Here is an 18007-nt window from a genome sequence, read left to right on the forward strand (position 1 = left end):
TTTTACCATAAAGACAAATACACAACTTACAAGGCATACATGACAGACCACGCCACAAGGGCCAAACAGAATGTGCCATAAAGGCATCATATAACTTACCATCATCTCAAGCACTTACAACCCCTATGCAAAGCATGTACTTAAAGCTTTACTGTTCATAGAACTCTTATAGTCTTACCCTTTCAGAACTTAACAAGTAAAGCTAAAACACTTACCCGAAGATGAAATATCCAGTGATTAAACCCATAATTGAAGCTTCTAGCTTAATGAGAAAGAGATACATATATACATTTAAAGAAAGAATCAAAGAGTAATATTTTTAAGGAGGAAGAAGAACTTCCTTCAGAACCCTTATCTCATATATATAATCCATTCCCCTTACAAACATTCAACAAGTGTCATTTAAATTCAAAGCTTGTCTCTCTTATTGGCCTACAGGCTTTAAAAGAAACATAAATAAAAATCCTGCATAATAAATATTAAGACAGTCATTTCAGTTGGTTCCTAACCAAGCACTTTATAACCCAATGAGAACAATACTAATACAAACTGGACGTATTATACATTTGGCGATAAATCATATTATAATTTGCCTTTTTGTCCAGCTAAAACCTTTACTCTTTGCCTAATCAGAATAATATAAAATAAAATCTCCACTTAATTACTCAGCGTATACTATGCATTAGACCTGTCCATGGGCCGGGCCGGGTCGGGTTCGGGCCAGGCCTAGAAAAAAATTTCAGCCCGCTTCCTAGGCCTGGGCCCGGCCCGAAATACGGGCCTGAGATTTTGTCGAGCCCGCCCGAAAAATATAGGGCCGAGCCTGCCTGTTTTAATTAAAATTAATTTTTTGATAAAATTAAAACTAATTGTTATTAAAATTAATTGTTAGTAAAATTATCAATTTATTAATTGTTAATTGTATTAATTGTTGTAACAAAATCTAACAGTTGATTAGTAAAATTATCAAATTATTAATTGTATTAATTGTTAATTGTAATAATTGTTGTAACAAAATCTAATTTTGATTAGTAAAACAAACCGATGTTTTATTATTATTATTTTGTAATGATTTCTTTTTATTCCTTTTTATTTACAGATTCAGATTTGTCGGTGCTATTAAAAAGTATTTTTGTGAACAAATAAGTTTACATTTTTTTATCTTAAAACCAACCAATATTACATGTGCAAGATTTACCAATGTTATCACTTTCAATTGCTATCATTTACCAATATTACATAATACATAAACTAAGTGATTCTCACTACTAGTTCCAGTACTTAGGCAGATATGTTTTTTTTTTTCATTTGACCAATAAACTTGGGGAAATAAGTGTAGAACCACATTTTGGTTAACTAGACTGCTTTCATCAAATTTCAAGAGGGTTAGCTGATTGGCAGTGAATCTTGTAGACTTGAGTTTCTGCCAAACCAGACATGCATTTTCAGAAAGAAAATATAATTAAATTAGCTCATAGGACCGAAACCTCTTATACCATATCAGACCATAGCAAATTACTTTGAGGACCAAAACAACAAGGTTAATGAGGACAATATAGTATATTTTAAACATAAAAAACTTAAACTAAAATTAAAAATTTAAACTAGTATATTTTAAACATAAAAATATATATATTTAATATATTTTCGGGCCGGGCCTGGGCCAAAAAATTCTGCCCGAGGCCAGGCCCATTTTCTAAACGGGCCTCTTTTTTTGCCCAAGCCCATATTTTTACCCAAACCCTCCCATATTTTGGGCGGGCCGTCGGGCCGGGCCGGGCCGCCCGGCCCATGGACAGGTCTACTATGCATCCACAAGTATACGCCAAAAGAAACAAATGGGCGAATTACAACCTGCCAAACACATATTCTTTCACTACCATACGCCTTATCCTTGAACCTGCTCGAACTGGGATGTGAATCTAAGTACAAAAGATGACTTAGAAATTAATTTATTTTTTCAAATTATTATTTAACTTATTGTAATTAAATAATTGAGTTTCGAGGTGAGAATTAAATTAATTAGTCATCATAGATTTGTTGAATAAAGAAATTAAATTAATTTCCTCATACATTCTAATACAATAAAGTTGTCATGACTTTAACAGACTAGAATTGAGTTAGGAAAGTAATTTAATTGAGAAATTACTTTAGTTGAGTTAAGTTAATTAATTAATATTTATTTTGGATAATAGAAAATAGTTTTTAGTTTAGTTAATTAATTAATTACTTTAGTTAAGTGTATTCTTGAGTTAATATAATGGGTCAATCGACACTAACTCAATCGTGAATTCACTAAAATACCCTATCCTATATAAATTAATTGATATTTTATGAAAGTGTTATTATCTTTTTCCATGTAATAAAAGAATAAAAATTCGAACTTCAAACATCATACATAATAAACATTTAACTTTAAATGCATTTCTTACATATTTATACCTAAAAAAGTAAAATGTGTACTTGTAATTTCATAAAATAAAATAAAAAGTTTGATTTGAAAAGTAAAAAGTTAGAAAGGGGTGGCGACGGTAAAAAGGTAAACGAACAGAAACATCGAGAACCATTTCCAATAGATATAATAAACGACAGCGTATAGCTCCAAACATGAATTTTTCTATAAATACCTACTGTTTCAATCAGTGTTAAATTATTATTATTATATTTAGTGTTTTCTCGGTTGGCTCTTCCTTTTTTGTTTCTGTTTCCTCTCTTTTTATTGAAAAATTAGGGTTTCCGTCAGCGGTGGTGAGAATCAATGGCGTCGACTTCGAGGAAGATAATGTTGAGGAGCTCCGACGGAGAGACTTTTGAGGTGGAGGAAGCGGTGGCGGTTGAGTCGCAGACGATCAAGCACATGATCGAGGACGATTGCGCCGACAACGAGATCCCTCTCCCAAACGTCACCAGCAAGATCTTGTCCAAGGTCCTTGAGTACTGCAAGAAGCATGTCGATGCTGTTGCCGACAAGGAAAAGACTCCCGATGACGAACTCAAGGCTTGGGATGCTGATTTTGTCAAGGTTGACCAAAATACCCTCTTTGACCTCATCCTGGTCAGTTTCCCCTCTTTTTCCCTAATTCCTTTTTCCGTTCACAATGCTGTTACTTTTAGAGCTGTTTGGGTTAATTGAAATCGTCTGCTCATCTGTTTATTGCTCTACTGTTACCGGACATCGCTTTTTTCCCTAGCGTTTTTTGAATCAGTTTGCACGATCCCAATCAGGAGGCGCATGGTGAATAAATTCCCATTGATTCATTAAGACACATAATTTACAAGCTTCAAAATTTATTCATTTCGTGGAAATACCGGTGTATTGGTCTTGATAATGGGAATTGAAGTATTAAACGTATAGATTGTTGCTTATTTTGTTCGGGTTTATTTTCTATTCGTATGGTAAACCTTTTGATATTGGGATTTGCAGGCAGCGAACTATCTGAATATCAAGAGCTTGCTGGACTTGACCTGCCAAACTGTGGCTGATATGATAAAGGGAAAGACACCCGAGGAGATTCGCAAGACCTTCAACATCAAGAACGATTTCACCCCCGAGGAAGAAGAGGAGGTTAGGAGGGAGAATCAATGGGCATTCGAGTGATAGGAAAGCCTTTAAATTTAATGTTGATATTATTATAGTTTCTATGCTTTTCTGGCTAGGTTTTCAAGTTGGGGAAAAAATTAAGAACATTGGCTTTCTTTTGGCTTATTTTGTTATATGCATTAGTGTCTTCTATTCTAGAGGATATTTAATATGAACCTCTCCCCTCCTCTATTATCATAATATAATTAGAATTTCTTAATTTGCATTGCTATTCTTTAGTATTTTTGTTGTTTCTGATCATCTCACTTTTATTTAACTTCTACTTGGGAGAAGTGATGTGCAATGCATACATACATATTTACGATATATAATTGAACCAAATGCATATTTACATACATTATACAATCCGAGTTCTATGAATCATGTGTGCTCAAGTTTTTTTTATTTTTGGGCAATCCTTTACCACCTTTAATGGAAGCGTAGAAATCCTATTTTAGGGAGATTCAGTTTAAGGGTATATTTAGCCTGACTATTCAAAAGCCTTTTGACAGCAAAGCAGCTTTAGAATGTGCTTTTCAACGAAGAAAATGACTGATCGGTGTTTTCCAAAAGGACCTTACAATGCTAAACTAGCTCCAGATTGAAAGATAAGTAAATGTACTTCTCATGGGACCTACTGGCCCTAATCTGTAACTTCAAATGGTTTTACAGTGTTTCATTGGTTGGATTTACAATATTGTACTTGCATGTATAAAAAGTTATGAAATTAATAGCAGCTAAATCTAATCCTCCCCATGTTTTCGAGTATCTTGGTTTTAATGTAAGTCTTGCAAACATGCTTGATAGAGATTTCATTTGATGATATGATTTTGCAGTTGTGAGTAATCCTCTCTTGAGTAAAAGCTTTGAAGAGTGCTTAAGAATATCCTCTCTCAAGTAGCATTAAACTTGCATGTTTTTCTTCAACATTGTTCAAAACAGGAATAAACATTGATATCTCAATATACCCCATAAATTTAAAAAGCATCAGAACTGGTATTATTAGTTAATATGCCCTCTTAGGACATCATCTATCAATATAACATTAATAACTAAGTAATTAAAGGGTTTTTTTGTTTGGTTTATGTCCATCGCATCTCTTCATACTTTATCTTGAGCAACTTTCTCTCTTCTTCCCACTTGTCTCTATCTTCATTATAATTTTCTTTCAAAGTGCTTTTAACTCTATCAAAATTCTCCTCCTTTTGCATCAACTTTTTCTTGTACTTATCCTTGTATTTCCCTTTGGCTTTCATTGCTTCTTCCTCTTTGAACATCCTGCAAGTCTCACATGCAACTTGCACCTGCATGCTTCCCTCTTCACCTTCTTTTTCACTCTTCTTCACTGTTGTCCTTATTTCTACTTCCTCCTTTTCTCTCATGCTGTTGTAATTTCCTCCCTCAATGGTACCCTGAAACAATACATTCAGGAATATCAGATCATGCATGCAAATTCAATCCACCATAATGATAATAATAATAAGGCACTTACGCTTTTGTTTAAAGATCTTAACTTCAAGTTGTGTAACAGAGTGGAGAAAAGAGCATAAATATCCTGGAGAAGGAGCTTGACCATGTAAACTACGAAATCATGCAATATCAATGCGACGAGCGTGGCAATAAAGTGCTGTTTATTACCATCTACAGCAAAGTAAAGCAAACACATTAACAAGGTTCGGTCGAGCCAAAACCAAGTCTTCTTTTCTGCATCCATCACTGAGATATCACTCTCCAAAGAACCCTCTATTCAAAGAATAAACACAAAATGGAATATCACAGCGTTTCGAACTGGACAGTGCGTTTGTTATTACATATATATATACGTGAATAAAGTTAAAAGGGAATAAAAAGTTAACCCTAAACCTAGCTTGGAACTTACGATATTCCTTACAAGGTGACCTTAATTGAAGAGAAGCCAGAGGCTAACACCTAATGGTGGATTGGACCTTCGTGAAATAATGGGTTTTCTAATTTCATTACTTTTCTTTCCTCTTTTAGGCCCAAATGTTCTCTCACTCCATTTCTTTAACAACACCATCAACAAATTTAAAGGTTACAATAAAATTAGGGATTTAGTATTTACAATAAAATAAAATTTAAGTGAAATAATTAATACCATTAGTGTTTCTTAACATGCTAATTAAGCTACTCTCACTTAATAGAAAAAATTTGATAAAAAATGATAATAAAAATTTTAAATAAAATAAAATAAAAAATACATAGACAAAATCCAAGTAGATAAATTAGTAGCAAAATTTGGCCATATTTAAACCTTATCTTTTAAAGCTTTCAATGGCCATTTGAAAAGACTAGTGTTCTAGTGTAACACCAAAATTGAGTTCAAACCCAAGTAACCTCTACTTCCTGCCGTAAAAAAATAATTGAAGCAAACGTGAGTTCATAATATTTATGAAAAACAATGAAATATATAATTAAATATAATAGAGTTTAAAAACTTCAAAAGTGATAATTGAAAATCTAACATGCGATAGACATATGATCATTTTTTTAATTACGTTTGTGAAGCTATGCACAGCATGGTTAAAACAAAATCTATACATTTCAATCACCCAAAAGAATGCCGTATATATTCTTATTGTTCAAGATTTGTCATATCTCTAAAACTAAATTTTTTTAAAAAATCATAAATTCAATTTAAAATCAACCGAATGTGGAAGATAATAAACTAACAACTCATAATTTTATTATATACAAAAAATAAAAAAGGTGAATGAAGAAGACAAAACACATGAAAACACAGAGCTTTTGGCTTATATCACCTTTTATTTTTTATTCTTCTTTCTTTTTCATCAATAAAACAAAATGGCAGCTTCCATCAGAAAAATTTATACAATAAAACAGGATATCAGTATTCAGTAGTCATGTTCTGAAAACAATAAATTAGAAACTCATTGCCAAAACAGAGTATTTGGGTCAGATTTTCACAAGCCTTTTTAAAATTATTTTTATTTTATGATTATGATTATATATGTTATATGTTGTATACATAAAATTATCAGAGAATTGCTTTTGTAATTTAGTATGGTGTTTGGTTTGCCATTTGCCAAGACAACTGTTGCCATCATTTTTGTTACTTTTTTTTTTCTTTTTAGTCTTTAATGAATGATTTAAGGGACCACTAACTTCATTTCCACCATCTTTTTTTAAGGAAAGGAACATTCCTGGTTTTATATATATATTATTTAATTGCATTAAGCTTTTTAAATTTATCAGTTATTTTTTATTTTGATATGTAAACTGTACTCAAAATTAATGTTATATCACTGAAGTTAGTTTGCCATTCCAATAAGTCAATTAGATGTAAAACACAATTCAAATATGTATTTGTTGTATGAACAATTTGGATACGATGTGATAACGAAAACAAGTCATGTCAATAAGATTTATGAAAGCTATATATATACATACATATATATTAACATGATATATTCGAACTCTTTATGTAATAGGTACACATATGTTTATAATATGATTGACATGTAAATATGATTCATCTTAGATTTAAGTTGATATTTAGTGTCTAAACTAAACAGAATGAGCTAAGTGGTATAATTCTTATACTTTTAGAATTCAATTGGAGGATAGAGAATATTTTATGAATTAACCTTAGGTATATATTTTAAACTCACTTCAGCTACACAAGTTTAAAAAGAAATTTGAATACGAAATTATATTAATCATTTGGGAGATAAAATTAATTTTATTAAGTGAAAATGAAAGACAACTTTTTTGGAGTCAAAATGAAAAATAATTTCGAGTTTGAAGAGGAAAAGGTTTGTTATGATGTTTAGTATTACTAACCCATAACTCGAATGGATTCGGGTCGGACTCTACGCGATTCGCATATTGAGCTCGAGAATGGCAAAGATGATGATTGCAACTTTTTACATTAAGATTAAATTTCTTACAATAACAGAGATAGGCTTTATGTAGTTTGATCAACGAACAGTGAGACAGTGTCACATGTTATCAATCAAACATACACGCGAACAAGTATAGCAAGGACAGTGCTCGCTGCAAACAGGAATGGATGGTCAAGTTTTGGATTTGGACGTGAGGGATGAAGACAGAATTAAAAAGACAAAAGCGACAGAGGTCACGAAAACCTTGCAGTTGTTTTATGATGATGTGGATAGAGTGGTAAAAATTTCGTCGGCATTGGCAGAGGAGGAAAGAAAAGATTTGCTCCACTGTTTAAGGGTGAATTTTGATGTTTTTACGTGGTCGGCTGCAGACATGCTTGGAATGGATCCTTAAGTAATTGTTCACAGGTTAAATATGTTCCATGAAGTTAAATCAAATAAGCAAAAGAAAAGAAAGCTTGCTCCGCAGGTTGTAGATGCAGTAAGGCAAGAAGTAGGGAAACTGTTGCCAGTAAGATTTATCAATGAGATGGAATACCCTAATTGGATTTCGAATGTTGTGATGTTGAAAAAGGCTAGTGGAAAGTGGTGGATGCGTGCTCGAGGCATAGATTCATAAGTTTTATGGATGCATTTTATAATTCAAACCAGATATCAATGGCCCTAGAAGATCAGGATAATAAAGCATTTATTGAAGATAAGGGTTTATTTTGCTATCAAGTTATGCCCTTTAGTTTGAAGAACGAGGGTGCAACTTACAAGAGGATGGTTAACAAAATTCTTAAAAATTAAATCGAACATAGTGTCGAAGTTTATGTTGATGATATGTTGGTGAAAAGTTCTACTCTAAGGGGGTATGTTCAAGATATTTTGAAGGCTTTCGCCATTCTGCGAGCTCACAATATGAAATTGAATCCAGAGAAGTGTGTTTTTGGTGTAAGAGCAGGCAAATTTCTAGGCTTTCTAGTTTTAGAGAGGGGAATAGAGGCAAACCCAGAGAAGATTTAGGTTATTTTGGATATGCCTCCCCCGAGGACTATCAAGGATACCTAACGTCTAACGGGGATGGTGGTTACATTTAACAGGTTCGTCTCTAGAATGGTAAACAAATGTTTACAGTTCTTTAAAGCCTTGAAAGCTTCTTTTACTTGAATTGAAAAATGTCAAGTTGCTTTCGAAAAGCTTAAGTTGTATATTACGTCTCCACCACTTTTGATGCCACATCGCGTGGGGAAAATTATGTATCTTTATTTGGCAACCTTAAATGAGGCAGTAGTAGCAGTTTTAATCAGGGTAGGAGTTTACCAGTTTCCGGTGTATTATGTCAGCAAGGTGCCGCAGAATAGCGAGTAAAGGTATTTAAAAATAGAAAAACTCACTTTTTATCTAATTGTGGCAGCTCGTAAGTTACGTCCTTATTTTCAAGCTCATCTTGTAAGAGTCATGATGAATCAATCTATCAAGGATATTCTGTCTAAAGTAGATACTTCAGAAAGAATGACAAAATGAGAAATTGAATTAGCTGAGTTCGATAAAGAATATGCTTCAAGAACGACGATAAAGGGCTAGATCCTAGCCGATTTTATAGTAAAGTGATCTTTTGATAAGTCATCAAATCTTGCAAATGCAGTAGTTAGCTTGTCACTAGGGGAAACAAGTTCAGTTACGAAGTCAAAGTGTTGGGCAGTTTATGTCGATGACTCCACAACAAAGACAGGGTCAGAAGCATGAGTTCTTCTAGTTGATTTCGATAAAAATAAATGGGAGTATAGACTATCTTTTTTCTTTTAAACGTCTAACAATGATGCGGAATACAGCGTATTAATATCAGGATTACAATTAGCTCAGTAACTAGGAACAAAAAAAATAATTATACATACAGATTCTGAGCTTGTAGCAAAATAGATGAGTGGGGAATATGAAGTAAAAGAACCGATCTTGAAGAAATACCATTCCATGTCAACTTAGTTTCTCACAAAGTTTGATAAAGCGCAAGTCAAAAGCTCTTAAGGAGGGACAACACTAAGGGAAATATTTTATCAATGTTGGCATCATCTGTTATCATTGAGCAAAGAGAAAAAATCTTGGAAGAATATAAAGACTTCCCAAGCTATGACATTCAACAAATCTTTAATCTGAGCCAAGAAAAAACATAGATGACCCCCATTATCCAAGTCTTGCAAGGAGATGAGCACCACCTTAATAAAAGGGAGCTTGCCAAGTTGCAATATAAGGCTGTAAGGTATGACATCATTGTTTATATTTCAAATACCAATTCATTTGTAAATTATTCATTTTTTGGTCAATTAAAACCATTTACTTTATTATACAGTTGTTAGGTATACCCTTCTAAATGGTGTACTTTATAAAAATGTATATTTTTAACCACTGTTGCGATGTCTTGCACCATTGAAAATTGAGTATATGATAAGAGAAATCCATAAAGGAATTTGAGGTGATCACTTGGGTGGAAGGCTACTAGCACAAAAAGTTCTTAAACAAAAGTATTATTGGCCAATTTTTTGTAGAATGACACATACTATATGATTCACACTTACGATGCTTGACAAAGATATGCTCAAATGCACCAATCATCAGTAGAGCCTTTGCAAATAAAGTCAAGCCCTTGGTCATTTACAACTTAGGAAATAGATATTTTGGATCTATTTTCGATAGCTACAACACATAAGAAGTTTATAATGGTTATTGCAAATTACTTCACTAAAATATAGAAGTTGAAGCTTTACAATTACAGAGAAGCAAATGGAATCCTTTTTTTGGAAGCCCATTGTTTGTAGGTTTGGCATCATACGCTTAATTATAATAGATAATGGAATCCAATTTTAAGGATTTTTTTTTTGCAAAGATCTACAGATTACTCTGGCCCAAAGCTCTATCAAGACACCCCAAACGAATGGTCAAGCAAAGACAATGAACAAAAAGATTTTAACAACTCTGAAGAAAAATGTTGATAAGGCTAAATGTGTGTGGTTAGAGGAATTACCAAGAATTATTTAGGCTCTACGAACCTCACATCACACAACAACTAGAGAAATTGTATTCTCACTTATGTATGAAACAAAGGCATTGGTCCCTGCTAAAATAGGTATGTGATCCCATAGAACAATCTGTTTTGATAAGGATGCTAATCAATAGGCTATACGACTCAACCTCGATCTCATTGATGAAATTAAAGAGGCAACAGAAGTCAGGAACGTGGCATGAGCTCAACAAGTTGACCAGTATTATAATTCCAAAGTTAGTAACAAACAATTTCAGGTATGTGATCTTGCTTTGAGGAATACTGAGGCTAGTTCTACGGTGCCGCGGTAAAGAAAAGTGGCTTCAAACTGGGAATGACCTTACAAAGTAGTAGAAAAGATAGACTAGATAGACTATAGAGCCTATAGAATAGCAAAAATAGAAGGTCTTATTCTATCGCGAACATGGAATGCACGCCACTTAAAGAAGTATTATGAATGAATGATTTATTTTTCTTTCAATAAAGAAGTATTATTTATAAATGATATTTATTTTATTTTATGAGTAATTTTATTTGAGTTAGCTGATCTTAGATCGTAACTCTGAACAGCTTATTGATTTAATATCGCAGCTGATATTGTTAAGGCTCGCTGATTTAAGATCGCAACCTAAGTTCATTCGATTTAGAATCATGAACAAATTTTATTTGAGTTAGCTGATCTCATATTGCAACTCTGAACAACTCGTTGATTTAAGATCACAATTGATATTGTTAAAGTTCACTGATTTAATATCGTAACCTAAGTTCATTTGATTTAAGATCGTGAACAAATTTTATTTGAGTTAGTTGATTTCATATCACAACTCCAAACAGCTCACTGATTTAAGATCGCAAATGATATTGTTAATGTTTGCTGATTTAATATAACAACCTAAGTTCATTCAATTTAAAATCGTGAACAAATTTTATTTGAATTAGCTGATCTCGGATAGCAACTTCGAACAACTCATTGATTTAAGATCGCAATTGATATTATTAAGGCTCGTTGATTTAAGATCACAAAACTAATTTCATTCGATTTAAGATTATGAACAAATTTTATTTAAGTTAGTTGATCTCATATCGCAACTATGAACAACTCTTTGGTTTAAAATTACAGCTAATATTGTTAATATTAGCTAATTTAATGTCGTAACCTAACTCCAATTAATTGAAAATTAAGGACAATTTTGTTGGAGTTAATGGATTTCACAAACTTTGCTCCTTAGCTCATTTATGTTAATAGCTCAAATGCACTGTTCACCATTTAAAACAACTATGAATTTTTTCATTTCAATTTCCAAATACCAAGTACAAAAAAAGTAGATAAACTATGAATTAACATTACTTTCTTGAGGATTGGTGGGTGCTTCATCTTTTTCTTTAGCTTCTCATTTGTTCTTATTACCCTCACACTCAGCTGTGGGAGCTACGCTAGTTTCAATAAGAGCTTCAACGAAGTACAAATTACTTGTTCACTTATCCATAAATGCTTTTTCTGCTGCTTCAGAAGGAAATTTGACGTCAAAATCCAACTGAGCACCAATGAGCTCGTTCATAACATCAAAGTTGACTCTACGAGCATCAAAAGGTCCACCAGCCACTTGAGTATGTAACAGGAAGTTAGATTTCAAATTGGGCAAGTAATCTTAGAAGCTTTATGTACTATCCCTTTTATACTTCTCCAAAGCTTCCTCATGACTTTTAACTAAGTTAGCCATAGCAGATTTGTGTTGTTCATCTATGCTTTTTAAGGCAACCTCCAACACACTCTTATCAGCTCGTTCACCTGCGATCTCCCCATATAATTTTTTAATGTCTTTTTTGGCAGGGAAAGATGTTCTTATAACCTCTTGTTCTACTCCAGTAATTTCTAAGTATCTTCAACCATGTTCACATAAAGCTCGCGAGCTCTTTCTAAAGCTTCTAGGGTAGATTGGTGAACATTTTCAATTTCTCTCTTTTTAATCTCTAATCTATTAATGCCCTCAGCGAGCGCCACGTTGACCATACCAGTCTCGGCTAAGAGCACTCGCAGAGAGAATGCTAACTCTTACAGCGAAGGTTTACTTGTACCATTGGATGACTTAGTGGGCAGATGTGTTTCTTGACTTCTTAAGATATACAAGTGTTCTATTATTTTATCACCTCATTGGGACTAAAGGGAAACTTTTGCATACTGAGATGCTCTCGCCATAAAAATAAAGTCCTCTTTTCACTACCAGAAATAATGAACTTCATAGAACCACTAGGGGGCATGATCACCAACAACTCCAAAGACGTCAGTTGTTTACTTTGGTGCTAGTGAAGAGTTAACATGAGTGATTGGAGGAGATGGACTTGTAGTAGGAACTGTAGTGATAAGATTTACATTATCAGATATTTCAATGCGATCATTTTTTTCTTTCGACAAAGCTCTTTCACTGGGCTACCTTCATTTTTGCTGCTTAGTACAATGTCAGCTTCTCCTACAATAGTCTTTTGCTTCTTTTTACCTCCTCACACACTCTACATATAAGATAGCACATCCATATATTCGTTGATTTCTTTGGATAAACTGGTGGATTCCTTAAGATTTTCTTTAACACCACGAGTTGTGTCTGCACCACCAACAAGTGTAATATCAGCACTAACAGTTAACATAAGAGGGTTCGCACCACTCTCTATATTCATTGAAGATTTCGAAGTCCATTAACGAGGCTTTAATTTACAAAAACTATAAAAAAAATTCTAGGCTCATCTCTGTTTCCCAACAGTATGAGCTCTAATACATCAGTGGCTCCATGTGGCCATGCGAACTGTGCTGGTAGTTCCATCATCAATATCAAGTTGCCTCCATCCATTAGTGCTTATATTTAATAGGCAATACTAAAAAACATTTTTCATAGTTAGAATTTCCTCCAAGTCTAGCACACGACCCTGGTGTAAATCTATAATATTGTCCTCAGCCTATTTTTGTCATAATATATTATTTACTTGAACACATATCTTTGCTAGGTATTGACCACTTGGTTAGAAAGTCAAAACCACTATTGAGATTGTATTTAACTCGTATGTACTTGCAGTGGTTTAAATAAAGGTTAGAATATCAATTCGTAATAATAGATTCCACGTTTTCGCGGGGAGTGAAGTAAAATAAACCTACCGAACCCCTTCGGTTGTAGGCCTTTAGTTGATACAAATTTTGAAAAATTACAATCAACAACATTTCATCACACCGACTAGATTCAATAAAGTACACCATCGCGATCCACCAAGAAAAATCAGACAACTATCCTGAAGCTATTTCGTATTCATCAAGAAGATGACAAAAAAAAGGGTGAAGTGGTAAATGAAACTTTACTTCTATCACGTGAAAAGGGAGTAAAAAGTTACCGTCGCTGGTGTTGCTCAAACGATGTGGTCCATCGGGGATTAAAAAATCTTTAGCGAAGTTTAGTACTTGAATTTTTCATATATCTAAGGCTCGATTCATTTCTTCCACCTTCGTAGAACAAACGTAAGCCTTAACTTATATTGGACTTCTCACTTCATGGTGTCTCAAAGGATTATTTAGAACCATGTGACTACTTCCTCTGGTTCTGGCCATGGATCACTAACAAAACTAGAAACAAAAATAGAAAATACGATGGGAATTTTACGGAGATTACCTCTAAAATTACTTTTATTGACAATGGTTTTTTTTCTTCAAAGTAACATATACGAATAATGAGATTTTCTAGGGCTCCGATTACCTCCTTTTAAAAGGGTTTTTTCACAATTTAATGATTCATATAACCAAGAATGATGACACAATCAGCTACACATAGCTATATTCTTTCTTCACACGTGGCGAAGTATATGTTGCAAATTAAGAATGTACAACGTACTCAACAAGTTTTTCAACAAATTTTTCTTTATATTATTTTTTGACTTATAGAACCAAGGTTCAAGAAGAGTCACTTTATAACTCTTCTTCAAACTAGGCGGGGAATAAATTGTTATGATATTTACTATATTGACCCACAACCCGAATGGATCCGGGTCAGACTTTATGCGGTTCACATATCGAGCTTGCGTGATATTGAGTGTTCGCAGGAAGGGCACTTACACCTTCCTGCGAGATCACATGTGAGATCGCACATGGGACCGCATAAACACATGTTAAGTCTAGAGTAAGATATATGTTGGCATGCATGAAGCCTACCTAGATATCACATTAATGAACAATAATTATATCTTATAAATACACAGCTTCACCTACCTAAAGGATATATAGAAATAATCAACAAGGTTGAATGGAATTAAAGTAGAAACTATGAAAAAGTACATTAATCCAACCTATGAGAACCTTCAATATCCTAATAATTAAATATAAAAGAATAGGTTAAAAGGAATGCCAATCTTAGAGGTAGCCCTTTTGAGTTTCAAGGTTAAATTGTAAGAATTGAAATATCTTTAAAATAAAATTTTAATTTTGAATTTCATGAAAAGAGAATATAGTATTAGAAAATGTTTATCTCTTAGATCCAATTTAACATCAAATTTAATTAAAATCTAATATAATTAATAAGCACCTTACAATCTCTTAAAAGAATAAAAACACCTTTATGTACCCACAAACTCTTAACAGAATTATATTTGTTTTATAGTTAGCCACTTGCATTGAGAAAAAAATTGCCCCAAACCCACACTTGAGTTTGGTCCCTCTAATACTTTAATTACTAATATATGGTTGGAGTTAGATAAGATCATGCAATCTCCTAAACCATTATATTCTTGCATTAATAAAATATTAATTTACCCAAAAAAAAGCACTTAAATTCCTATGTTTTGTAAAATTGTTCATATACTGCAAACGACAAATCCCAAAAAGTAAAAAATAAATGCATTTAGGAAAAAGCTTTTATCTCACTTTTTTACCTACTAAAGTACAATCCACTTAGTTTCTTTAATCATATTTGGTCTGTTATTTATTTTCAGTTAATCCCAGTTTTTTTCAATGTATGTGAAAACAAACACTCTGATTCTCTGTCAATTTTTCAGACATCTTTATTTTTTTATTATTTTCTTTTTCTGGCAGATGATTCCCAGACTATGATTTCAACTAACAAAGATCCCTATTCCCTTGCCCTCTGATTCTCGGTTGAATTTAAACAGATTCCACTTTCCACTCAAATTATTTCACACTGCTTTATTTTTTAAATTATCATAAAAATGTTTCAATAATAGAAAAAACTGAAAAATTAACCTAGTTATTGACGAATAGGTGAAACTAATTTGTTACATGTAAATTGCTGATATTTTTCTAATTCAAGTCAGTGGTTTAACAAAGAGGTTGAATATTAGAGCAACTAAATGGATTAAATTCTATATTGATGGACAAATTTGTAATTTTTACAAAGTAAAAGGATGAAATTCAATATTAAACCAGAAGTTTAAATTCTTTTGAGGCTAAACTAAAGACTTAAAGTTCAACGTCTAGATAATCAAATTAAATTCGAATTTACGGCGGTGGTTAGCGTTACTGTTTTCTCCATTAACGCAAAAGCTTTTAAGTAACTTTAACCCTATTCCGTAACTTGGTGGGTTGGTGATAGAAAAGTTTGGCTTTGGCCAATGACGGCTGTGATGACAGACAGTGGCAAAAATCAGGAAGTGTGTCGTCAACGCAAGTTCGTAAAATGGAAATGGCCGAGTGTTTGGCATTATCTACTAGATATACGCTACATTTTTTTTTCGCAAGAACCAAACAGAAAATTACAAATATTAAAAAAAGAAAAAGAAAACAGCCTTACCGCTTGAGGGTTTGCGGCAAATGGGATTGACCTGCAAAAGAAACGAAAGGATATTTAAAAATCGATGTAAACTAAATAATTAGTATTAAAAATCGTCACATCTCTATGAAAGCAACCACAAAAATGAAATATAAAAAAATTCAGAAATTTTGAAAAAGCAGGGGAATTGAAATCTCTTTGGGAAAATAAAAGTAGGAAGGAGGAAGTTTTCAAAAGCAAAATGGAGCCCACGCTTTAAGGTGCTTTAGGGGATTTCAAATTTCAGGGTTAATAATCATAACCACGAAATAAAGAAAGAGAATTTTGAAAACTAAAAATCAATGTGACCGTTTGATGGGGGAAAGGGTGGCGGGTGGTCCACCTCTTCCTTACCGTTCGTTCAACGGCTTGCTGTAGAAAAATCTGGAAACATCTAGCCATTTTCATGACAAAGCTATCTTATTGAATGTTCTGGATTTTTGTTTCATTCCTATTTAAATTGAATTAATTGGTACCATCTGAGGCAAATATTGACATGTTTTTTTAGAGGGAGAAATAAGCTGGATGAGAGAAATTTCGAGAATAAAACATGAAAATACATTATATTAACATCATCCTAAAAAATATAATTTTTAAGTATCAATAAAATAATAATACGTCATTAAATTTTAAAAATAATAAAATATTATTATACATTTATCCATATCTTATATATTCTCTAACTTAATTTAATTTTTAAATTATAAACAAATATCTTTTCTTCTTTTACAAATTTTAATCATTTTGTTTTTCTCCCTAAGTTAATTTTTTATTGTTGTGCAACTAATTTTAAAAACAAGTAATTTTTGTGTAAATTTTTTCATGTCATTGACTCATAATTTTGATAGTTTTTTTACCTTAAACCTCAATGTTCATGGTTTGGGTTTGAGATTAAGGTTTAGTGTTCGGGTTTGGGTTTTGTATTCGATGTTACAAATATGGGGCTCGAGTTTAAGGTTTGGGATTCTAGGTTTTAGGTTCAAAGTTTAAGATTCTAGATTCAGGACTCAAGGTTTTGGGCTTGGGGTTTAAGATAAAAAAATTATCAAAATTCTGTGTCAATGATATGAAAAAATTATTAGAATATTATGAAATAATTGTAAAAGGACTATGAATAATATGGTGACAAAATTCATAAAATAATTTCGCTATGGATAAGTATATAATAATTATTTAATGTATGTTATTCCTATAAAACAAACCATAAATATTCTAAGTTCAATATTAAATTTATGGAGGAATTTATCAATCTTTAAAGGATAATATTTCGCAATTTCTTTCTAAACGATCAAAATTCCACTCCTCAACAATTTTTAAGTGTATTTATTTTTAAAATATTTTTATATATTATTTTGAAGAGAAAAACTGACATGTAAATAATACATGTTAGAAATCATAAAAATACATGTTAAAATCATGTTTTTTGGTACTTTTAATCTATAATATATTAGTCGCTTATTTTGAATTTCTTTTATAATATTTAGTACGTTGATAGTAATAATACAAAATGGAGATTTTATTTAAAAAAACGTTTTTTAGTTTTTTAACAAATAAATAGTTGATTAAATAATTTCACATAGTGATTTTTAAATATGAAAAATAGGTAAATTGTTTAGAAAACTAAATTAATTATAAAAACCTATTAATATATTATTTTATTTAGTTTTTTAATTGAATTGATATTTAATTAATTAAGATTGCTACTTAACATTTTTTTGGGAAAAAA

General features: G+C 32.2%; 2 protein-coding genes across 3 annotated transcripts; one reads left to right on the forward strand and one right to left on the reverse strand.

The window, feature by feature from the left end:
• The first annotated feature begins 2655 nt into the window (after positions 1-2655).
• LOC105785926 (SKP1-like protein 1A) lies at positions 2656-3800 on the forward strand. Its single transcript, XM_012612130.2, has 2 exons — positions 2656-3055; positions 3425-3800. The coding sequence occupies exons 1-2, from the start codon at positions 2759-2761 to the stop codon at positions 3596-3598; spliced, it is 471 nt and encodes a 156-aa protein (XP_012467584.1). The 5' UTR covers positions 2656-2758; the 3' UTR covers positions 3599-3800.
• A 721-nt stretch (positions 3801-4521) lies between these two features.
• On the reverse strand, positions 4522-16471 carry LOC105785925 (uncharacterized). 2 transcript variants are annotated; one of them, XM_052634090.1, is made up of 3 exons: positions 16264-16471; positions 5073-5221; positions 4522-4992 (listed from the first exon to the last, which is right to left on the reverse strand). In XM_052634090.1, the coding sequence occupies exons 2-3, from the start codon at positions 5154-5156 to the stop codon at positions 4663-4665; spliced, it is 414 nt and encodes a 137-aa protein (XP_052490050.1). In that variant the 5' UTR covers positions 5157-5221; positions 16264-16471; the 3' UTR covers positions 4522-4662. The 2 variants fall into 2 exon arrangements, with proteins under 2 accessions (XP_052490050.1, XP_012467583.1); XM_012612129.2 differs by lacking the exon at positions 16264-16471 and having other exon boundaries at positions 5073-5467.
• Between the last annotated feature and the right edge of the window lie 1536 nt (positions 16472-18007).

The sequence above is a fragment of the Gossypium raimondii genome, chromosome 1 (genome assembly GCF_025698545.1).
Source record: "Gossypium raimondii isolate GPD5lz chromosome 1, ASM2569854v1, whole genome shotgun sequence".
NCBI classification, from domain to species: domain Eukaryota; kingdom Viridiplantae; phylum Streptophyta; class Magnoliopsida; order Malvales; family Malvaceae; genus Gossypium; species Gossypium raimondii.

What these genes read in the sequence shown, in the direction of transcription:
- LOC105785925 (XM_012612129.2), bottom strand. Translation starts at nt 5,294, where the DNA reads ATGGATGCAGAAAAGAAGACTTGGTTTTGGCTCGACCGAACCTTGTTA. An exon ending in TAAGATCTTTAAACAAAAGC is followed by an intron (nt 4,993 to 5,072) that starts GTAAGTGCCTTA and finishes GTATTGTTTCAG; the next exon opens with GGTACCATTGAGGGAGGAAA.
- LOC105785926 (XM_012612130.2), top strand. Translation starts at nt 2,759, where the DNA reads ATGGCGTCGACTTCGAGGAAGATAATGTTGAGGAGCTCCGACGGAGAG. An exon ending in CCCTCTTTGACCTCATCCTG is followed by an intron (nt 3,056 to 3,424) that starts GTCAGTTTCCCC and finishes TGGGATTTGCAG; the next exon opens with GCAGCGAACTATCTGAATAT.